This window comes from Pecten maximus, chromosome 10, assembly GCF_902652985.1.
Source record: "Pecten maximus chromosome 10, xPecMax1.1, whole genome shotgun sequence".
Lineage (NCBI taxonomy): Eukaryota > Metazoa > Mollusca > Bivalvia > Pectinida > Pectinidae > Pecten > Pecten maximus.
The window spans coordinates 25,373,612-25,398,734 of NC_047024.1; the positions used below are offsets into that span (position 1 = coordinate 25,373,612).

The 25,123-nt window shown below is 38.7% G+C and overlaps 1 protein-coding gene across 3 annotated transcripts in view; it reads left to right on the forward strand.

The window, feature by feature from the left end:
* The first annotated feature begins 2,588 nt into the window (after positions 1-2,588).
* Positions 2,589-25,123, forward strand: part of LOC117335966 — a 33,777-nt gene continuing 11,242 nt past the window's right edge. Inside the window, exons 1-4 of one of the 3 annotated variants that reach the window (XM_033896261.1) lie at positions 2,589-2,756; positions 13,772-13,964; positions 14,270-14,422; positions 18,376-18,611. In XM_033896261.1, coding sequence (XP_033752152.1) covers positions 2,720-2,756; positions 13,772-13,964; positions 14,270-14,422; positions 18,376-18,611 — 619 coding nt within the window. In that variant the 5' untranslated portion in view covers positions 2,589-2,719. Of the gene's footprint in view, positions 2,757-7,941; positions 8,255-9,641; positions 9,786-13,771; positions 13,965-14,269; positions 14,423-18,375; positions 18,612-25,123 lie in introns of those variants that run through there. The other 2 variants (XM_033896262.1, XM_033896263.1) reach the window with 2 other exon arrangements.

Sequence of the window (25,123 nt, forward strand, 5' to 3'; positions counted from 1 at the left end):
GCTGAAATTGAACAATTGAAATTCTTCATTGATATAAAATGCTAGATTTCAAAACTACAACATTTAAATGTTTATCTACTATATGCGCACAAATTTACGTAACGAGAATTTAATTGCCAGGTTCCCTGTAATACAGCTATATATTATATGTCTGGAGGGAAATCAGCTGTATCAAATCACGGTTAACCAGGGATATGTATGCGCCAGGTATCAACCCCACTCTCTTATTATACCCCACGTTTTACCAACTTTAATACAACATAATAATGGGTTTTAAACATTTACACCGTGACTTTTCGCCATCAAGTCTGAATCGAACACTCACTGTTTGTGTTATGTAATCGTCGACGGTAAATTCTGGCTCAGTTTCATCAACATTCCTTGCAACCGAGGAAGAATTGAAAAATATTTATGGAATTGAAAGATTGAAAAGTTAAGGGAATTTCTTGGAATTCGACAATATACGTTTCCTACGGACAAACAAAGTGATCTGGACATATATGATTATTTCGCTGACTTTCAGTATTATATTCCGTGGCCAGGTCATTCTATTCTCGTAAACCCACCATCCGACACATGCTCTGTTCAGATCTAAAACATATTAAAGCGACTATAACTGAAAAAAATCACTATTGGGAAACTGTTATCTGACGTAATATTTTTAAATAATGTATCTAAAACTAAGACTTTACCTTATCCAAACCGAAACCATGTTTTTTAAATACCTTAATCAGTACAAAACATAAACATTCCAATTTCACTCGCTCCACATCAGTCAAAGTAAACAGTTTAAAACCAGAAAACAAATTTTAACATTTTTGCGCTATGTCGTAAACTTGTTTCATTATTTATAAGAAGAAATCAACGTTTACTGAGTATGAAATCTACAGTAAAAGCCGCTTTAAAAAATACTATACGTACCTCTATGGATGGAGAGGTCTAGTTACAAAATTTACAGAACAGTGATGAGAACCTCAGTCTGCCCGTCAGCAATTGTTTATACGATGTTTTAAAGTATCGCTTGATCTGTTAGTAACATATAATTGGGAATTTAGGTAGTGGAATTAAAATTTTATCGTATTGACTGATTTTGTAAAAAACCCAAACTCATTTCACAAGAAATTGGTTGTTATGCTTACTGGTATATGAATATATTTTTGTCTTGGTTGGAGACCCCAATAACACGGGGTCTCTCATTACATATGTATGTTGTAACATAACGCTATATGCTAATATCTATTTGACAGTATGTTCAGTGACGTATATCCTCTATATAAGATGGATGCTGATTATTTATGACACACCGCACATTACGTATCTTAAGAGTACACCTTGGAGGAATGTTATGAATTTACAATCATAACCGATTTGTAAACATTACCAGCTCTAGTAGTTTTGGCGCCAAATATCTTTATCATTTCATGCCCCGATGCACGCTGAGTGTTGAAGAATAAAGCGTGAACTACCTGCTTTAGTGGTTCAGGGTGAATAATGATGACTAGATACGCGAACTCGTTGATAATAAAATAAAAAGTCAAACACAGATCTGCTGTCTCCCAGGTTATTATCATTTACCGTCACATGTACGAACCATGCAGTTTCAGATTGGCCAATCAGGGGTTATAGATGTTTACTAGAAGGCTTTATGGGTCTCGCATTTTTTTTTATAAAAGAATTTGGGGTATTTTATCCAAGTCCTGCGCCCTCCAAGTCCGTTGACCTTCTCCACGGTGTTATCCATTTAAATAAAAAACAAGTATTTTTTCCATAACAATTAAACTAATTCATCTTTAAATTCAAAGTGAAAGAATACATCACAAGACTAAAACAATCCATAACATTGAAAATGACCATGATTATAAATTAATGTTTCTATTATCTATGACATTTTAAATACTTTGCCGCTGCTGAGACGCCTGTCCTTATGGAACACGTGGTCTTTTTCTCCTGGTAGTATTATTACGGTACATTTTTCGCTCGTAAGTTAGTGTTATGTTTTAGTTTTGATATCGACATTCTCTGTTGTTTTGTATATCACTGCATGTATCATATTTAACTGTTGTTGACGTATATCTCTTTGTGAGCTTTGAACAAAGCTTAATTAGCATATCTTGATTTATAATGCCGCGAGTCACACGATATCGCAATTTTACAGTTGCACAGAGGGTCGTTTATATACATCAATACACACCACAACGTTTACACTAATGACATACTTGTTAAAAAATTGTTCAGATGATTGGTCCAACGGGTTTGTCCAGATTTTACTTAAGAGTTTAACACTTCGTGACTCAATCACCGTTGAGTCGCCAAAAGGAAACTATCTAAGCTTAACAGTTACAATATAATTATCATACTCTACCAACCAAAATTTGTCTCAACGAAGAAAAGTTAATTTAAATACTAAATATGCATTTTAACAGTGCCGATTTAGACGATACTTCTCATCCAGTATATATAAACATACGGAAATAAATTGTAAAAGATGGAGTGGAACTATAATATTGGAACAGACTATAGAGTTGTAGACAACCTTTTATATTGGAACTCTCTTTTTGGAGGCTCAAAATGCTAGTATCTAAGTAATCATGGCGTCTGTTTGGGACAAGTGGGACAGTTTTAAACGCAATGGAACGTAAATATATGTTATGCTGGTTGTAGTTCAGCTAGGATACGTACTCGAAACGACGAATATGGCACCGATTAGTATCACCGCAAGATGTTGAGGCGCTCTATCATGGCAGCTGTCGGAAAAGGTATCGTAAAATTTTGACAGCTGTGAGGCTCGGGAGGCTCGGTTGAAAAATGTTTACCTTTGACCCCATGCTGTCACTGCCAGCTAAATTAAAAAAATGACAAGACTTTAGTTAGCTAAAATCGCTCATATAATCCAATAGTCGAGTCTACATAGGTTGTCAATATATGCCCATCATGTCCAAACCAACAATAAGCGGATGAATTATCGAACATACACAATCTGTCTTGACCATATTCATGTTTTCATAGTTCAAGAGTGATTTTGAAGTGATAAAAACACGCCGTTAGATGGAATTTGTACGAATGCTTTGTAAGTAAACATCCCTCATGTGTATGAGATAATGTACATCATGTAGCATGGATTTACACTGGCAACGACATGACACTGCACGGTTGTGTCAACTGTCGTGTCACAGGTAACTTAGGCCTAAAAGGTTACAGTATAGATAAAGGGGGACAACTTCCACTATCGACAATGCCTTCTATAAAAGTTCTGCCCCTGTTGACCCTGTTTGGAAACACAACACACATCAAGTGAAAAAATGTCCAGTCTCCCAAAACAGGAAGGTGTAATGAAAAATTAGGCTTCAAACTAGCAATATTCTACCACCAGACTGAAGGGAAATTCCTGCTAGGCTAGTAAGCACTTAGGTGACATATACAGTACGTATTGTTACCTGACTCTCTATGTAAATGACGAGGAACATCCACACGCACCAAAATGATTAGGATGAAGCATATTTCTGATCATGATTTGTAATATCAAGCAACACCTAGATTCAAAGTCAGAAAGGTTTGAAGAAATCTCCAATCAGGGTTTGTTGTCTAATTGAAATCAGCAATTCGGCTACAAATGTCATAAAAGTGTCTGAATGAATTCTTATAGCATAGATTCTACTGCAAGGCCAAAGGAACATAAAACTTGGAGTTCGAATATGCACCAAAACCAGAATTAACAGTTTACTGAAGAATTTTTACAAGGTCCTCAGTCTGGTAAAATATCCTCTATGTGAAACCTTGTAGATTATTCAGGTAACAAAACAATTGTTTCATGCCTTATAATATATAAGTCAACAGTCAAAACTTTCCCCCTCGGTGTTAGGACCATCCCAATGAACTGTTCCACTCAGCCTGCGGCCTCGGGAAACAGCTGTTCGGGTTGTTCCCAACACCGAGGGGAAGAGATTTGACTGTTGACTGATAAGGCATGAAACAACTGTATACTCTCCACTTTACACTACTCCCTCCTTCACAAAGCCTTTGCCCCAGAGACAACTACAACTCAGGTTCTCTAGCTCCAAGGAAGCTTCTCAATCTCCTACAGTTTTCAGTTGGTGTGGTGCAAAGGCACCAAATCTAGGAGTAATGAAAATTGCTGTCAGTGCTAGTGAACTCTCGCTCTCGAAGCAAACATCTTTAATTACCACTAGACTAAAGGGAAATTCTTGCTAGCTAAAGCAAGTAAGGTGACCTATACCTTCCACTTTCACAATACGTACCAAATATTGTTTTATTGCTAAAGAGATTGATACTCTATAGCATATATGAAAGATGCTAAAATTGGAAATAACCTTTCTTCTATAACATTACATTTTTGATTGAGAGTATTTTGTCATTAAATTAAATATCTATGTAATGGTCACAGATGATACAGTTTCCATTGAAAAGTTTTGTTTTAACAAAAAACAAATAACAAAAACAAAAAAAGAACAGATCAGTGAAGAAGGGTTAATTCCAATTTGAGCATGTTTTACATACTGTATATGCCAGTCAAATTTGATAGGTTTGGGGAGTATTAAACCGGTATGGTGTTTTTGTTCCTTCGGAGATGTATATTTTTATACCCATTTCTTTGAAACTTGTTATGCTTTATAATCATAAAATATAGTTGTTCCCCTGAACAGAATTTTGGTAGATTTTGATTCAAATACTTTTGCAAAAGTTAATACCCTTTGTTTGTTTATTTCAATTTAAATTATTTGTCTGGAGATCTTCATGATCATTTTTCAACCAATTTCTTTGAATCTTCATAGGCTTTAAAATTATATAATCATGATATATGGTAATGTTCCTTGACCAGGATTTTGATTCAACTGTTTTTTTTATCAATTTCTGTGAATCTTGGTTGGATTTAAATTTATATTACATCATGATATTAAGTAGTGTTTACTGAGTTGGTGACTAATTATAAACTCCTGATTACTTGTATTCCTCAAACTATTAGAAAATTAAACATCGACTTTGTGGTTGTAGTGAAAGGTGATGAGGGTTGTAGCATGACACCTAATCACTCATCATAAGGTGTTGCTAATTTATCTTATTTCAATGCAAGAGAGTATATAACACTATATGGCATTCAAAAGGCATCTATTGTTCCACCCTGCGGTACTCTTGTTTAAAATTGATTGGAATTTAACATGCAAAGATCAATATTTTGTTAACTCATGCATAAAATTTCAAAGGCAAATTAAAACTTGTCTGAATTATATATAACAATTAATTTAAAAAAAAAAATGTCAAATGCATTGATCATGATGTTTAATTTACTGTAAGTAAATATGCTGTTTAAGTCCACTTCAGATATGTTCATATTATTTATAATGTAGATTTAGCTTTTATGTATAAGCTCATCATAGCTTTATTTGGATCATCTAGACCTTTTTATATACTTCTTCAACAATACGGGTATCAATGTCCGAGAAATTTATGTAATGTATTTGAAAACCATTTTAGTTTTCTTTGAAAATGAATGTATGAGTTGTGATATAATTGCTTTAGTGAGTCTATTCCTGTAATTTGATCTATCTTTTTTCATTATTCATGGCCAGTTTCTATCGAACTCTAAACCATAGAGCTGTATATAGTGTCAGCTTACTTTGTGTGTCATGCGAGTAGAAAATTATTTCTATTCATATGTGTATGAATGCCATAAGGCCTTCTATTTATCTGAAAACATGAAATACTGTGTACTTGAAATTAACTGTATATTGATGCAAGGAGATGAAACACACTAATCACAAGGTGTCGTTTGTACATTTGTATTAGAGCTTCTGATAAATAAGTCTGAATGTATAATGAATGATAGAATCAAAAGATTGTATAGAAAAAGTTCTTTATTAAAAACCTTTTTATCTGTTTGAATCCCATCCTGCAGCCATGTCATTTGTCATTAACCATTAATGTTATAAGGGTATTTACCAGCAGAATGCTATTTGCACATGTACATGTAAATATATTTCGGTTTATAGCCAAATAGAAAGCATCTGATAATTCCTGTAAAGGACTTTATCCATCCTTTAACCAAGGACAGCACAGTTTTATAATAATTTATTTGAATTTCTTGATCTTTAAATTTCTTGCTTTGGAAAACAATTTTAAAAATCTTGTTAAAGTCTTGTTAAATTGATGCATACATACACTTGGTTCTGGATACATAGACTGGCCCCTGTGTCTAGAATATATTAATCATAAACAAAATTGCGCTTCTATGATAATTTTGGTCTCTCTAGCTATGATATGTCCGTTTCAAGGGGAGATAGCCTTGTATCACAAACTTTGGGGTCTTGTCAATCATTTAGGGGCAAGCTGATTGGCCATCGAAATATAAACACTATACCACCAACTTAGTGTATATTACAGTTGATAGAGTTAATCAAGAGGTCAAATAGTGTAGATTTTACCATAATTGGGTATAATTATATCTTCATGATGTACCTGTGTCTAATATAGGAAGATCGATGTTGTTGGTCACTGGATCCCCGGATCAGTAAATTTAAATGACATCAGAAATGACTGTGTTGTAGCTAAGTAACTGTAATATATATTATAGGCCAATACAGTCAATGATATGTCACAATATTACTAAAAGAAATGAAAATGCTGCATACTGCAGAAAGGGAGATGGGGAAGGAGGGATCCCAACCCTCTAAGAGTTAGTGCTGGAAGCTTAATTCAAGTAAAACTGAACTTGCACAATAAATCTAGTCTAGGATGCCAAGAAAATTTATAGAAGTATGCATGTGGCTGAAAGGAAAACTGAAAAACTGACCATTACATTACACATACAGTTAATAGTACATATGTACAGTGGCAACAGCTCTGAGGCAGAATGACCACTTCACAGAACAATGTGATGCAATAAATAAGTATATGTACAAATGTACATGTACATGGTGTTAGTGTAAAAAGGTCAAAAGGAAGTCCCTGAAGAAATTGGAAATAGAGAATGACCATAACATAACTGCCAAAATGAGTGGCTAAATGAATGAGAGGATGATGGTTTGGTTTGGTTTATTTTGTTTAACGTGCTATTAACAGCCAGGGTCATATAAGGACGTGCCAGGTTTGGAGGTGGAGGAAAGCCGGAGTACCCGGAGAAAAACAACCGGCCTATGGTCAGTACCTGGCAACTGCCCCACGTAGGTTTTGAACACGCAACCCAGAGGTGGAGGGCTAGTGATAAAGTGTCGGGACACCTTAACCACTCGGCCACCGCGGCCCCTGATGATGGTGTTACTGACAAAGCTAGCAGGTTTAAAGGAAGGAAGAAATTAGAAATAAAAGAATATGACCATAACATGTAATGTTGGTGATCATTGCAGATAAAGGAGGTGACATTTTGTTTAATCTTGAAGAAACATTGCACCTACATGTAGGCCTGCTGCCATGCCATTGGCTATTCCAATACAAAATTTTGAAAGAAATAATATCATTAAAGAATTTAAATTCCATAAATGTTAATTGAAACAGTGAACTTAGGCTACTCCCAAACTGAAACTGAATGGCAATTACCACCTTTCTCAAAACTCCAGTGTTTGCATTCATGTATGGTTAAACTTTAATTTTGAAGATGGAAATTTAAAAAGTGACTGATCAGAATAAATGGTGATATATTTGGAATGTTACGTTTCAGATTGAAAAATTGATAAAAAGCATTTAATACAGTGAAATGAAGCAAGACGAGTGTTCTATTTGGGTGATCTTGATCATATACAAAATAGGTCTGTTTCAGCATTTTCAAATCCTGGGTAGCTTGATTTAACTCAAATTTGAAAAAAAATCTAAATTAACAGTTTTGGTTAATTGTTAATCTGATCAGAATATGTATGACTGAGCCCTCATATTAAAATCTGTTCTGAAAATATCTGCCAAATGTAATGTGTATGTCCCTTTGGAAAAGTATTGATTAAATTCAATATTCATGAACTTGTAGCTGACGTTCTACCTGAACAGGTGATATCAGTAGTTGACATTTTTACCTGTGTTGATAATAATCCACGTACAGGTGTAGCGTTACACCCAATACACACTATCCATCCCTCACAGACGAGGAGAACTGGTGGCAACCCAGGGTGTTTCTGCAGTATACTGTGGTAGTGCACCGAATGACCCTAATTATACCAGGACAGTACAAAATGTACGGATAGGGAGAACTTTATTGTTTCACTAGCTCTGATATACCTTCAGTGCTCATCTATTATGTAAAGGGCAAAATAAGGTAAGGACACGTTTATATACCATTCTCAGCATTATTGGTGATAGACGATATCTTCGTATACCATGTCCATTCCTACGTCGCTTTCCCGTGATGTAAGGTCAACCAGTATTTGTACAGCGTTCTTAATGTATACCCATAGACCTTGGGGTCATGGAATATTGAGTTCAGGCCAAATGCAATAAGATCTGTAGGTAAATTCATTACACTATGTTACCAATGAACTATTAAATGGCGATTTTATGGCAAGATAAACCATGGCCAATCGGCATGGAACAATTCAGTATTGTGATATCAACTTTCTGTTGGATCTGGTCTACATATCGTCCACAGAGAAGTGCAGATTTTGGTAAAGCTCAGGTACATAGGCTTTGAGATATTCTGCTGAATTGGCAGCTGATGAAGGAAATCTTCATCTTAACAGGAAATTGTTTACTGTTTGTTTTACATCTGAATGACACGAAATTACAGTTCTATTGATGTCAAATGTCTACAACACTTTAAAATTTATTAATTTGGTGTTGTGTATGTACATTTATAGATTTAATATTGACTAGAGTGGGGATATTTGAATCTTCTTGGTGATAGAATTATGCGTGGAGTTGTTTTCGGTGTTTAATGTGGTAGAAGTGTTTATATATATAAGCTGGATAAAGATTTTACCCGAAAAGACGAACGTGATGTTACTTTTAGACGGTTAAGCACGAAAACAACACATGTTAAGTGTTCCAAGCTTGATCGGTTGTGATAATATTGATATTTCACTAGCTGTAAGGTAAGTGTCGTTTTTTGTGTGGAGAATCTTGTTCAGGTGTATTGGATAAAGAAATAACCACACTTTTAGATTGCATTGGATATTGGTCTTGTTAAATATAACACATGATATTAGATAAAAGTTTGGTTAATGGTTCAATGTTGAGGATAAAACACTTGGAAGTCCCTTCTGGCATTTTCAATTTATGGTGTGTATACTTCAGAAATGTGCTTATTGGGTTGGAAGATGTAAATAAATTAAATGAATAATTAAAATTTATCATGATGCCTTTGTAATGAAATAGGCTTTCTTTATTTGTGTTGAATATAAATTTACATTACACCATGGCCATGGTACATACATGTATATATATATACAGGTATTTCATAATCAAATTGTTTTAGTAAAATTGAATTTTCCTATGAGATGTACATTAAAAGCAAACCCAGTAAATGTTTGCTATAGTAATTTTCTATGTAAGTCAATATAAACAGGACATGAGATTCTGAGTAAACAATTCTATAGAATTGAATCGTTACTTGGTAAACATTGTATGCTTTGAACACACATACGTACACAACATTCATTCCTTAGGTGGCAGTAGGCCTTATTTATCTACTGGGGAATACATTACTGCTATCCTTTATAGCTTTATTAAACCATACAAATGAAAATTTGATGTGTTTATTGTGATGGTTCAATACACGGAAGCTTGAACATGCTCGAGGTATTGAGCTCAGATTGTGTCTAGAGAGACATTCCCACACCCAACATGCAAAGGTACGTGGTTCAAGGTTTTACATGACAGAGCTCGAGGGGCGTTATGTAGGATTACGATGAAACCTCAGGTACTAGGATTTTGTTTGGCTGTTGTGTCATCAATATAAGTTGAACTATACATATTGGTGATATTTTAGGAAAAGTGTCCTGCTCTTTTGGTTGCTGTACATATGTGGCAAATCGATGTTGTATTTGTTGAATATGTTTACTATGGAAAACAAATTGTGTTATTTTTTCGTTGTAATTACATATCAAACAATTGTACGGAAAATATTTTCAAAAATTGTAAATTAGTTTGTTACAATTTTTCCGATTAAGTAAAACAGGTGCCGTTTTGTGATTGTGTGAATACTAGTGGCAGATCAGCAATGATTTCAAGTGGTTGCTATGACGTAAAGCCGTAACCAAGTTTGAAATGCATCACTGCTAGGTAAATTACTGCTATTTTTGGATTTCATATACAATATATATATATATAATGAATCAGGATTTGGAAGGAAGTTGACAGGTATTAAAGACTTGTCCAAATGGCAGAGCTGGATATATACATTATTTTTTTAAGGCTAAAATGCTGGATGTTACGTATATATATCACTATATTTCCACTCAGACCGGATAATATTTTACATTCTGCTTTAATATTTAATTTTCGTCAGCTTTTGTATGTTATTGGCATGTTATTTACACCAGGTAGGTTTGGTCTCTCGCTACTGCTATCAATCACAAAAAAATATCTTTCTTTTTCCCCCAGCTTTGTGTTTGAATTGATTGTGGTTTCTGTATGAGAAATCAAACATTGACTTGACTTGGATTGCTGTCACCCATCATATTGTCATGGCTCTAGAATTTCACTCTTGTTGCATTTTTTATTAGCTCACCTGGACCGAAGGTCCGGTGAGCTTATGTCATGGCGCAGCGTCCGTCGTCCGTCCGTCGTCCGTCGTCCGTCGTCCGTCCGTCAACATTTGCTTCAAATCGCTACTAGTCATAAAGTTATGAATGGATTTGAACCCAATTTGGTCAGAAACATTCTTGGCAGAAGGGGAACAGATTTTGCATAAATGGTGACTCTGACCCCCAAGGGGCCAAAGGGGCGGGGCCCAATAGGGGAAATAGAGGTAATTCTTTTAAATCGCTACTAGTCATAAAGTTATGAATGGATTTTAACCCAATTTGGTCAGAAACATCCTTGAGGGAAGGGGAACAGATTTTGCATAAATGGTGGCTCTGACCCCAAAGGGGCCAAAGGGGCGGGGCCCAATAGGGGAAATAGAGTTATTGCTTTAAATCGCTACTAGTCATAAAGTTATGAATGGATTTGAACCCAATTTGGTCAGAAACATCTTCGGGGGAAGGGGAACAGATTTTGCATAAATGGTGGCTCTGACCCCAAAGGGGCCAATGGGGCGGGGCCCAATAGGGGAAATAGAGGTAATTCCTTTAAATCGCTACTAGTCATAAAGTTATGAATGGATTTGAACCCTATTTGGTCAGAAACATCCTTTGGGGAAGGGGAACAGATTTTGCATAAATGGTGGCTCTGACCCCAGAGGGGCCAAAGGGGCGGGGACCAATAGGGGAAATAGAGGTAATTCCTTTAAATCGCTACTAGTCATGAAGTTATGAATGGATTTGAACCCAATTTGGTCAGAAACATTCTTGGGGGAAGGGGAACAGATTTTGCATAAATGGTGGCTCTGACCCCCGAGGGGCCAAAGGGGCGGGGCCCAATAGGGGAAATAGAGGTAATTCCTTTAAATCGCTACTAGTCATAAAGTTATGAATGGATTTGAACCCAATTTGGTCAGAAACATCCTTGAGGGAAGGGGAACAGATTTTGCATAAATGGTGGCTCTGACCCTAAAGGGGCCAAAGAGGCGGGGCCCAATAGGGGAAATAGAGGTAATTCCTTTAAATCGCTACTAGTCATAAAGTTATGAATGGATTTGAACCCAATTTGGTCAGAAACATCCTTGGGGGAAGGAGAACAGATTTGCATAAATGGTGACTCTGACCCCCGAGGGGCCAAAGGGGCAGGGCCCAGTAGGGGAAATAGAGGTAATTCATTTGAATCGCTACTCATCATAAAGTTATGAATGGATTTGAACCCAATTTGGTCAGAAACATCCTTGAGGGAAGGGGAACAGATTTTGCATAAATGGTGGCTCTGACCCCAAAGAGGCCTAAGGGGCGGGGCCCAATAGAGGTAATTCCTTTAAATCGCTACTAGTCATAAAGTTATGAATGGATTTGAACCCAATTTGGTCATAACATCCTTGGGGGAAGGGGAACAGATTTTGCAAAATGGGTGACTCTGACCCCAATGGGGCCAAAGGGGCGGGGCCCAATAGGGGAAATAGAGGTAATTCCTTTAAATCGCTACTGGTCATAAAGTTATGAATGCATGTTCTAAAAACAATTCTTGAGGTCTTGTGATTGTGTGAATACTAGTGGCAGATCAGCAATGATTTCAAGTGGTTGCTATGACGTAAAGCCGTAACCAAGTTTGAAATGCATCACTGCTAGGTAAATTACTGCTATTTTTGGATTTCATATACAATATATATATATATAATGAATCAGGATTTGGAAGGAAGTTGACAGGTATTAAAGACTTGTCCAAATGGCAGAGCTGGATATATACATTATTTTTTTAAGGCTAAAATGCTGGATGTTACGTATATATATCACTATATTTCCACTCAGACCGGATAATATTTTACATTCTGCTTTAATATTTAATTTTCGTCAGCTTTTGTATGTTATTGGCATGTTATTTACACCAGGTAGGTTTGGTCTCTCGCTACTGCTATCAATCACAAAAAAATATCTTTCTTTTTCCCCCAGCTTTGTGTTTGAATTGATTGTGGTTTCTGTATGAGAAATCAAACATTGACTTGACTTGGATTGCTGTCACCCATCATATTGTCATGGCTCTAGAATTTCACTCTTGTTGCATTTTTTATTAATTTGTGAAATATAACAAGAACATTATTGTTCACCTACAATATTTTTATATCGGTGTTTATAAATTTTATATGTGCACTACCTTTTCACTGACTGTAAATTATGGTCTGATACTGACAGTAAACAAATTGTTGAATAGAACCTACTTTATGACTTTCTGAATACAGATACCAGTTTGAAAATATTAGACACTTGGTTTAACAGTGGACACCATCTATATATTGAAAATCCACTTTGTTTCCTAGCATCCATACTTTGGCAATATGGTTCAGCCAGGACTCGCCTGAAGATATCATACAAAAATAATTGTTTGTACATTCTTTCAAGCCTTTATAGATCCTTGAATGCTATGGAATATGATTTGAAACACAATTTGATGTCTGCCACTGTTATATGTGGGTCTGAAAAAGAAGATTGTCGAAATTTTAATCTTTTTAGCTCCATCCCCTCAGCCATTGGAGGTGGGTCAGGTTCATATTGTTCTTGCGATAATCTCATGTATCAATTTGTTAAACATGGCCATTCATGATAGGAACCACTCTGAATACAAGGTTAAATTTACATCATACTATCTTCTTTTTTTCTGGAAATCTGACTCACACCCTCTTTTTACCGATAGTTCTTCTTATTGTATCTAGTCATATTATTTCAAATTTTGTTATGTGGACGTGTTTCGTATTTTTGGTATTAAGTTTTCTGCACAGACTTATGAATAAAGAATTTGGATATTGATGAAAATTGATGCTATTTATGTTCAGTATCCACTGCGAAGATTTAACGATTGGGATATATTCATTTTCTTATAAACCAAATCATTGAAAATCTACACACAAACCCTTCACCCCTTAATTATATACAAATGTAATTAGTCCACCACCAAATTGGAAGTAATTGAATTATATTACTGAATACCTACATGAAGTGTATATACCTTGACACTACTAGGGAGTCCGATCCAAATTTGGAAATTCAGATTTTAGAATTTTTTGTTATTTATTTTATTTTTTCGTTTGTTTCAGTGAAAGTTCCGCACTCCCTGGAGCGCCCACCCTCGGCTAGCACAGCCAAAGCTGGCCACAGGACCCAGATTAGGGCGTTCCAGACCAACTCCAGTCCTGTGTATAAGACTCAGTCGGATACTAACATCACAGACAGGATGAAGGGTCTCTCTATCAAGGACAAGGTTAACAACAAAAGTCCACTTAAAAATGGGTGAGTGTTGGGGGACGGGGTCTACGGTCCATAGAAAGTTGGGTAAGTGTTGGGGGACAGGGTGAGTATGATATATGATTGAGGGCAGGGCCTTTTCTACAGAGTTGTACTAAAAGTTGGCCAAGGTCAGTTAAACCGAAATTTGTTTTTGATGATCAATGCCAACATTTCACAGGAAGACGGGTAAGAAAAATCTTCTTCATTAAGAGTTAAAAGTTTAGATGTTGAAGGTATCCCGAGAATACACCAACTATGACCTGACATTTATAGCGTATATACGGTACATTTGTGTGATATCATTACAGGAGGTCCTTCATGAGTACTGTCGGGGGAGCGGGCAACGTTCACATCAAGGCGCTGAATGATGTGGCCAATCTGCTGAAAAATGATGCCTGTAAAAATGTAGTAGTAGTGGCAGGAGCTGGCATCAGTACACCAAGTGGCATCCCAGACTTCAGGTAAACAAGTAAACTAAGATCATAGACTGTCCTGTGTTGTCTCAGAGAGCTGAGATCATATACTGTCCTGTGTTGTCTCAGTGAGCTGAGATCATAGACTGTCCTGTGTTGTCTCAGAGAGCTGAAATCATAGACTGTCCTGTGTTGTCTCAGTGAGCTGAGATCATAGACTGTCCTGTGGTGTCTCAGAAAGCTGAGATCATAGACTGTCCTGTGGTGTCTCAGAGAGCTGAGATCATAGACTGTCCTGTGGTGTCTCAGAGAGCTGAGATCATAGACTGTCCTGTGGTGTCTCAGAAAGCTGAGATCATAACTGTCCTGTGGTGTCTCAGAGAGCTGAGATCATAGACTGTCCTGTTGTGTCTCAGAGAGCTGAGATCATAGACTGTCCTGTTGTGTCTCAGAGAGCTGAGATCATAGACTGTCCTGTGGTGTCTCAGAGAGCTGAGATCATAGACTGTCCTGTAGTGTCTCAGAGAGCTGAGATCATAGACTGTCCTGTGGTGTCTCAGAGAGCTGAAATCATAGACTGTCCTGTTGTGTCTCAGAGAGCTGAGATCATAGACTGTCCTGTGTTGTCTCAGAGAGCTGAGATCATAGACTGTCCTGTGGTGTCTCAGAAAGCTGAGATCATAGACTGTCCTGTGGTGTCTCAGAAAGCTGAGATCATAGACTGTCCTGTGGTGTCTCAGAGAGCTGAGATCATAGACTGTCCTGTTGTGTCTCAGAAAGCTGAGATCATAGACTGTCCTGTGTTGTCTCAGAAAGCTGAGATCATAGACTGTCCTGTGTTGTCTCAGAAAACTAAGATCATAGACTGTCCTGTGGTGTCTCAGATAACAGATCATAGACTGTCCTGTGGTGTCTCAGAGAGCTGAGATCATAGACTGTCCTGTGGTGTCTCAGTAAGCTGAGATCATAGACTGTCCTGTGGTGTCTCAGAGAACAGATCATAGACTGTCCTGTGGTGTCTCAGAGAGCTGAGATCATAGACTGTCCTGTGGTGTCTCAGAGAACAGATCATAGACTGTCCTGTGGTGTCTCAGAGAGCTGAGATCATAGACTGTCCTGTGGTGTCTCAGAAAGCTGAGATCATATACTGTCCTGTGGTGTCTCAGAGAGCTGAGATCATAGACTGTCCTGTATTGTCTCAGAGAGCTGAGATCATAGACTGTCCTGTGGTGTCTCAGAAAGCTGAGATCATAGACTGTCCTGTGGTGTCTCAGAGAGCTGAGATCATAGACTGTCCTGTGGTGTCTCAGAGAGCTGAGATCATAGACTGTCCTGTGGTGTCTCAGAAAGCTGAGATCATAACTGTCCTGTGGTGTCTCAGAGAGCTGAGATCATAGACTGTCCTGTTGTGTCTCAGAGAGCTGAGATCATAGACTGTCCTGTTGTGTCTCAGAGAGCTGAGATCATAGACTGTCCTGTGGTGTCTCAGAGAGCTGAGATCATAGACTGTCCTGTAGTGTCTCAGAGAGCTGAGATCATAGACTGTCCTGTGGTGTCTCAGAGAGCTGAGATCATAGACTGTCCTGTTGTGTCTCAGAGAGCTGAGATCATAGACTGTCCTGTGTTGTCTCAGAGAGCTGAGATCATAGACTGTCCTGTGGTGTCTCAGAAAGCTGAGATCATAGACTGTCCTGTGGTGTCTCAGAAAGCTGAGATCATAGACTGTCCTGTGGTGTCTCAGAGAGCTGAGATCATAGACTGTCCTGTTGTGTCTCAGAAAGCTGAGATCATAGACTGTCCTGTGTTGTCTCAGAGAGCTGAGATCATAGACTGTCCTGTGTTGTCTCAGAAAACTAAGATCATAGACTGTCCTGTGGTGTCTCAGAGAACAGATCATAGACTGTCCTGTGGTGTCTCAGAGAGCTGAGATCATAGACTGTCCTGTGGTGTCTCAGTAAGCTGAGATCATAGACTGTCCTGTGGTGTCTCAGAGAACAGATCATAGACTGTCCTGTGGTGTCTCAGAGAGCTGAGATCATAGACTGTCCTGTGGTGTCTCAGAGAACAGATCATAGACTGTCCTGTGGTGTCTCAGAGAGCTGAGATCATAGACTGTCCTGTGGTGTCTCAGAAAGCTGAGATCATAGACTGTCCTGTGGTGTCTCAGAGAGCTGAAATCATAGACTGTCCTGTGTTGTCTCAGAAAGCTGAGATCATAGACTGTCCTGTGTTGTCTCAGAGAACAGATCATAGACTGTCCTGTGTTGTCTCAGAGAACAGATCATAGACTGTCCTGTGGTGTCTCAGAGAACAGATCATAGACTGTCCTGTGGTGTCTCAGAGAGCTGAGATCATAGACTGTCCTGTGGTGTCTCAGAAAGCTGAGATCATAGACTGTCCTGTGTTGTCTCAGAGAGCTGAGATCATAGACTGTCCTGTTGTGTCACAGTAAGTTGAGATCATAGACTGTCCTGTGGTGTCTCAGAGAGCTGAGATCATAGACTGTCCTGTGGTGTCTCAGAAAGCTGAGATCATAGACTGTCCTGTGTTGTCTCAGAGAGCTGAGATCATAGACTGTCCTGTTGTGTCACAGTAAGTTGAGATCATAGACTGTCCTGTGGTGTCTCAGAGAGCTGAGATCATATACTGTCCTGTGGTGTCTCAGAGAGCTGAGATCATAGACTGTCCTGTGTTGTCTCAGAGAGCTTAGATCATAGACTGTCCTGTGGTGTCTCGGATGTATCCTTTGGCAGGACACTTTTCCAGAATTGTTCTGGATGGCCTGATTGAGGTAGCCATCATCCACATCATACACAGAATGTAAAACTCAGAAGTCATTGTGGCATCGCATTGTGATGCTCAATTCCTAAAAAAGATAACTGAAACATAAAGAATTAAAAATTATATATATATATATATTTCAGAGGTATCACGATGGAAAATTAATGTATCAAATACTAAAAGGAAACTTAAAAACAAAGTCATATAGATACTCTATTTCATATATATTATACATGATTTTACAATCCTATTACTTATTATTTTTTTATTGACCCTAATTTGGGGGTATTGTGTTTGTTGATTGATATGGGTGTATTAATTTTGTTTGTTGTTTGTCTGTAATGCGGGGGTATTGTGTTTGTTGATTGTCTGTTATGCGGGGGTATTGTGTTTGTTGATTGTCTGTAATACGGGGGTATTGTTTTTGTTGATTGTCTGTAATACGGGGTATTGTGTTTGTTGATTGTCTGTAATACGGGGGTATTGTGTTTGTTGATTGTCTGTAATACGGGGTATTGTGTTTGTTGATTGTCTGTAATACGGGGATATTGTGTTTGTTGATTGTCTGTAATACGGGGGTATTGTGTTTGTTGATTGTCTGTAATACGGGGGTATTGTGTTTGTTGATTGTCTGTAATACGGGGGTATTGTGTTTGTTGATTGTCTGTAATACGGGGGTATTGTGTTTGTTGATTGTCTGTAATACGGGGGTATTGTGTTTGTTGATTGTCTGTAATACGGGGATATTGTGTTTGTTGATTGTCTGTAATAGCGGGGTATTGTTTTTGTTGATTGTCTGTAATATGGGGGTATTGTGTTTGTTGATTGTCTGTAATACGGGGGTATTGTTTTTGTTGATTGTCTGTAATACGGGGGTATTGTTTTTGTTGATTGTCTGTAATACGGGGGTATTGTGTTTGTTGATTGTCTGTAATACGGGGGTATTGTGCTTGTTGATTGTCTGTAATACGGGGGTATTGTTTTTGTTGATTGTCTGTAATACGGGGGTATTGTGTTTGTTGATTGTCTGTAATACGGGGGTATTGTGTTTGTTGATTGTCTGTAATACGGGGGTATTGTGTTTGTTGATTGTCTGTAATATGGGGGTATTGTGTTTGTTGATTGTCTATAATACGGGGGTATTGTGTTTGTTGATTGTCTGTAATACGGGGGTATTGTGTTTGTTGATTGTCAGTATATTATGTTGTGTTGAATTCCAGGACTCCAGGAACAGGTTTATACGACAACCTAAAGCAGTACAGGATTCCCTACCCAGAGGCCATCTTCGATATTGATTACTTCCATCACAACCCTAAGCCATTTTTCACACTTGCCAAGGAATTGTATCCGTCAGGAAAGTATCGGCCAAACTACATCCATTACTTCGTCAGGCTGTTGCATGACAAGGGCATGCTACTCCGAATGTACACCCAGAACATTGATGGACTGGAGAGATGTAAGTTGCCTTCCAGTTATAATAACACTAGGAGTTTACCTTATTGTCAATAATACACAACAGACAAGGTGGTATCTGATTAGTCTAGACACTTTGGTTTGTGTACAGGGGAACCTGTTTAGTCTGGACACTTTGGTTTGTGTACAGGGGAACCTGTTTAGTCTAGACACTTTGGTTTGTGTACAGGGGAACCTGTTTAGTCTAGACACTTTGGTTTGTGTACAGGGGAACCTCTCTAGTCTGGACACTTTGATTTGTGTAAAGGAGAACCTGTTTAGTCTAGACACTTTGGTTTGTGTACAGGGGAACCTCTCTAGTCTGGACACTTTGGTTTGTGTACAGTGGAACCTGTTTAGTCTGGACAGTTTTGTTTGTGTACAGGGGAACCTCTTTAATCTAGACACTTTGGTTTGTGTACAGGGGAACCTCTCTAGTCTGGACACTTTGGTTTGTGTACAGGGGAACCTGTTTAGTCTGGACACTTTGGTTTGTGTACAGGGGAACCTGTTTAGTCTGGACACTTTGGTTTGTGTAAAGGAGAACCTGTTTAGTCTAGACACTTTGGTTTGTGTACAGGGGAACCTGTTTAGTCTTGACACTTTGGTTTGTGTACAGGAGAACCTCTCTAGTCTCGACACTTTGGTTTGTGTAAAGGGGAACCTGTTTAGTCTGGACACTTTGGTTTGTGTAAAGGAGAACCTGTTTAGTCTGGACACTTTGGTTTGTGTACAGGGGAAACTGTTTAGTCTAGACACTTTGGTTTGTGTAAAGGGGAACCTGTTTAGTCTGGACACTTTGGTTTGTGTACAGGGGAACCTCTCTAGTCTGGACGCTTTGATTTGTGTAAAGGAGAACCTGTTTAGTCTAGACACTTTGGTTTGTGTACAGGGGAACCTCTCTAGTCTGGACACTTTGATTTGTGTACAGGGGAACCTGTTTAGTCTGGACACTTTGGTTTGTGTAAAGGGGAACCTCTTTAGTCTGGACACTTTGGTTTGTGTAAAGGGGAACCTGTTTAGTCTAGACACTTTGGTTTGTGTTCAGGGGAACCTCTCTAGTCTGGACACTTTGGTTTGTGTAAAGGAGAACCTGTTTAGTCTAGACACTTTGGTTTGTGTACAGGGGAACCTGTTTAGTCTTGACACTTTGGTTTGTGTACAGGAGAACCTCTCTAGTCTCGACACTTTGGTTTGTGTAAAGGGGAACCTCTCTAGTCTCAACACTTTGGTTTGTGTACAGGGGAACCTGTTTAGTCTGGACACTTTGGTTTGTGTAAAGGGGAACCTGTTTAGTCTGGACACTTTGGTTTGTGTAAAGGGGAACCTGTTTAGTCTGGACACTTTGGTTTGTGTACAGGGGAACCTCTTTAGTCTGGACACTTTGGTTTGTGTACAGGGGAACCTCTTTAGTCTGGACACTTTGGTTTGTGTACAGGGGAACCTGTTTAGTCTGGACACTTTGGTTTGTGTACAGGGGAACCTGTTTAGTCTGGACACTTTGGTTTGTGTACAGGGGAACCTCTCTAGTCTGGACACTTTGGTTTGTGTACAGGGGAACCTCTTTAGTCTGGACACTTTGGTTTGTGTACAGGAGAACCTCTCTAGTCTGGACTTTTTGGTTTGTGTAAAGGAGAACCTGTTTAGTCTGGACACTTTGGTTTGTGTACAGGGGAACCTCTCTAGTCTGGACACTTTGGTTTGTGTACAGGGGAACCTCTCTAGTCTGGACACTTTGATTTGTGTAAAGGGGAACCTGTTTAGTCTAGACACTTTGGTTTGTGTACAGGGGAACCTCTCTAGTCTGGACACTTTGATTTGTGTACAGGGGAACCTGTTTAGTCTGGACACTTTGGTTTGTGTACAGGGGAACCTGTTTAGTCTGGACACTTTGGTTTGTGTAAAGGAGAACCTGTTTAGTCTAGACACTTTGGTTTGTGTACAGGGGAACCTGTTTAGTCTTGACACTTTGGTTTGTGTACAGGAGAACCTCTTTTGTCTGGACACTTTTGTTTGTGTACAGGGGAACCTCTCTAGTCTGGACACTTTGGTTTGTGTACAGGGGAACCTCTCTAGTCTCGACACTTTTGTTTGTGTACAGGGGAACCTCTCTAGTCTCGACACTTTGGTTTGTGTAAAGGGGAACCTCTCTAGTCTGGACACTTTGGTTTGTGTAAAGGGGAAACTGTTTAGTCTAGACACTTTGGTTTGTGTGAAGGGGAACCTGTTTAGTCTGGACACTTTGGTTTGTGTACAGGGGAACCTCTCTAGTCTGGACACTTTGATTTGTGTAAAGGGGAACCTGTTTAGTCTAGACACTTTGGTTTGTGTACAGGGGAACCTGTTTAGTCTTGACACTTTGGTTTGTGTACAGGAGAACCTCTCTAGTCTCGACACTTTGGTTTGTGTAAAGGGGAACCTCTCTAGTCTCAACACTTTGGTTTGTGTACAGGGGAACCTGTTTAGTCTGGACACTTTGGTTTGTGTAAAGGGGAACCTGTTTAGTCTGGACACTTTGGTTTGTGTAAAGGGGAACCTGTTTAGTCTGGACACTTTGGTTTGTGTACAGGGGAACCTCTTTAGTCTGGACACTTTGGTTTGTGTACAGGGGAACCTCTTTAGTCTGGACACTTTGGTTTGTGTACAGGGGAACCTGTTTAGTCTGGACACTTTGGTTTGTGTAAAAGGGAACCTGTTTAGTCTGGACACTTTGGTTTGTGTACAGGGGAACCTCTCTAGTCTGGACACTTTGGTTTGTGTACAGGGGAACCTCTTTAGTCTGGACACTTTGGTTTGTGTACAGGAGAACCTCTCTAGTCTGGACTTTTTGGTTTGTGTAAAGGAGAACCTGTTTAGTCTGGACACTTTGGTTTGTGTACAGGGGAACCTCTCTAGTCTGGACACTTTGGTTTGTGTACAGGGGAACCTCTCTAGTCTGGACACTTTGATTTGTGTAAAGGGGAACCTGTTTAGTCTAGACACTTTGGTTTGTGTACAGGGGAACCTCTCTAGTCTGGACACTTCGATTTGTGTACAGGGGAACCTGTTTAGTCTGGACACTTTGGTTTGTGTACAGGGGAACCTGTTTAGTCTGGACACTTTGGTTTGTGTAAAGGAGAACCTGTTTAGTCTAGACACTTTGGTTTGTGTACAGGGGAACCTGTTTAGTCTTGACACTTTGGTTTGTGTACAGGAGAACCTCTTTTGTCTGGACACTTTTGTTTGTGTACAGGGGAACCTCTCTAGTCTGGACACTTTGGTTTGTGTACAGGGGAACCTCTCTAGTCTCGACACTTTTGTTTGTGTACAGGGGAACCTCTCTAGTCTCGACACTTTGGTTTGTGTAAAGGGGAACCTCTCTAGTCTGGACACTTTGGTTTGTGTAAAGGGGAAACTGTTTAGTCTAGACACTTTGGTTTGTGTGAAGGGGAACCTGTTTAGTCTGGACACTTTGGTTTGTGTACAGGGGAACCTCTCTAGTCTGGACACTTTGATTTGTGTAAAGGGGAACCTCTCTAGTCTGGACACTTTGGTTTGTGTAAAGGGGAACCTGTTTAGTCTGGACACTTTGGTTTGTGTACAGGGGAACCTCTCTAGTCTGGACACTTTGGTTTGTGTAAAGGGGAACCTGTTTAGTCTGGACACTTTGGTTTGTGTACAGGGGAACCTCTCTAGTCTGGACACTTTGATTTGTGTAAAGGAGAACCTGTTAGTCTAGACACTTTGGTTTGTGTACAGGGGAACCTCTCTAGTCTGGACACTTTGATTTGTGTACAGGGGAACCTGTTTAGTCTGGACACTTTGGTTTGTGTAAAGGGGAACCTGTTTAGTCTGGACACTTTGGTTTGTGTAAAGGGGAACCTGTTTAGTCTGGACACTTTGGTTTATGTACAGGGGAACCTCTCTAGTCTGGACACTTTGGTTTGTGTAAAGGGGAACCTATTTAGTCTGGACACTTTGGTTTGTGTACAGGAGAACCTCTCTAATCTCGACACTTTGGTTTGTGTAAAAGGGAACCTGTTTAGTCTGGACACTTTGGTTTGTGTACAGGAGAACCTCTCTAATCTCAACACTTTGGTTTGTGTAAAAGGGAACCTGTTTAGTCTGGACACTTTGGTTTGTGTAAAGGGGAACCTGTTTAGTCTGGACACTTTGGTTTATGTACAGGGGAACCTCTCTAGTCTGGACACTTTGGTTTCTGTAAAGGGGAACCTGTTTAGTCTGGACACTTTGGTTTGTGTACAGGGGAACCTCTTTAGTCTGGACACTTTGGTTTGTGTACAGGGGAACCTCTTTAGTCTGGACACTTTGTTTGTGTAAAAGGGAACCTGTTTAGTCTTGACACTTTGGTTGGTGTACAGGGGAACCTGTTTAGTCTGGACACTTTGGTTTGTGTAAAAGGGAACCTCTTTAGTCTGGACACTTTGGTTTGTGTAAAAGGGAACCTCTTTAGTCTTGACACTTTGGTTGGTGTACAGGGGAACCTGTTTAGTCTGGACACTTTGGTTTGTGTACAGGGGAACCTCTTTAGTCTGGACACTTTGGTTTGTGTACAGGAGAACCTCTCTAGTCTGGACTTTTTGGTTTGTGTACAGTGGAACCTCTTTAGTCTGGACACTTTGGTTTGTGTACAGTGGAACCTCTTTAGTCTGGACACTTTGGTTTGTGTACAGGGGAACCTCTTTAGTCTGGACACTTTGGTTTGTGTACAGGAGAACCTCTCTAGTCTGGACTTTTTGGTTTGTGTACAGGGGAACCTCTCTAGTCTGGACACTTTGGTTTGTGTAAAAGGGAACCTGTTTAGTCTAGACACTTTGGTTTGTGTACAGGAGAACCTCTCTAGTCTCGACACTTTGGTTTGTGTACAGTGGAACCTCTTTAGTCAGGACACTTTGGTTTGTGTACAGGAGAATCTGTCTAGTCTGGACTTTTTGGTTTGTGTACAGTGGAACCTCTTTAGTCTGGACACTTTGGTTTGTGTACAGGGGAACCTCTTTAGTCTGGACACTTTGGTTTGTGTACAGTGGAACCTCTTTAGTCTGGACACTTTGGTTTGTGTACAGGGGAACCTCTTTAGTATGGACATTTCGTGTGTATAATGTTGAATGGTCAGAAGTATTTTATAGGATATATAGTTATCTTGAATTTACACTGTATATGGTGTTGAATCAAGATTATCTTGACTCTCATATTGAATGGACAGATTTTCTATATTATTCATACAATAAATTTTATAATGGATATTTCATGTGTATATTGTGTTAATGACACATGTTGATTGATCAATCAATATTGATCGATCGATCAATCAATCAAAACAACATTCACAATCATGTAGGGCTAAAGTCCAAGACAAATACATAAATATTCTATATTAAATATTACAGTAATGCTGTCCCTGTGGCTGTATATTGTGTAAACATTCATGATTGGCTATATTTATAGGTGTTAATGTATTGTATAATTAGTTCTGGGGCCGGTCATGATAAATCAATTAATTATGTTAATCAGAGTCTGTAGATCTCAGTCCCACACCACCACCAGTCTAACTAAACACTGGGTTTACAGAGTACATTTTAGTATGTCTAGGTAAGGGTTGGTAAACAATATCTATTGAAGTTATCAACAAATTTAAACTTTAATGAAGTTGCCGATCACCCTTGTTCATGTTTTGTGGTCATCCATGCATGTTATGTTTACTCCTACGGATGGTTGCACAAGGAAATGAAACTGGCCCAAGTTTCATCAATAATTCTTAGTTATGGAGAGCATTACAAATTTTAAGCAAAGTTTCTATGCCTTAAATCCACTGACGGAAAATTTTAAGGTTTGGAATTTTGTCAAGATAAGGAACATTGATTAATTCGGGGCCTAACCCATTCTGGTGTCTGTATATATATAATGGCCGGCAGTGATTTCATACCAATTAATGTATTAGCATCACAAGAGTGAAATGGCCATATAGCACCGCCCTTAAACTCACCCCATTCAATACCAGGTACAGTCATGTATTGATACTGTTTAATAATGATGGAAGATTAAACAGTAACAAACTACTATGGTTTGTCTAGTGTTCATGTTTCTTTGGAATCTATCGACAATGTAACTCCTAACATGTACTACAGGCATTAGATCTCCCACCCCCTGTGTTATCAATGGCTATCTGAACATCTAATCACAGATTATCTTGTTAAATAAGGCTGTCATTTATTTAAAATTAAACAACATGTCAAGGTAATTACAGAGAGACATTTAAATATTAACATTAGAGCTATGGGTTCCAATGGAACATGTAATTATGGTAAAGTCTATCATGGATTATGTCATCTGACTTACAGCAATTTTATAAATAAACCAAAAACTTATCTTAAACATTCAAATATTTAAAATCAGGTGTCACAGATATATTTGTCTCTCAAATGTATGCATCTATATATAAATGTAGTACCCCTAACTGTTTATATCCTCAGAATTTTTTCCTTCCTTTTGGCCTTTTAAAAACTTTTCAGGGGGTAT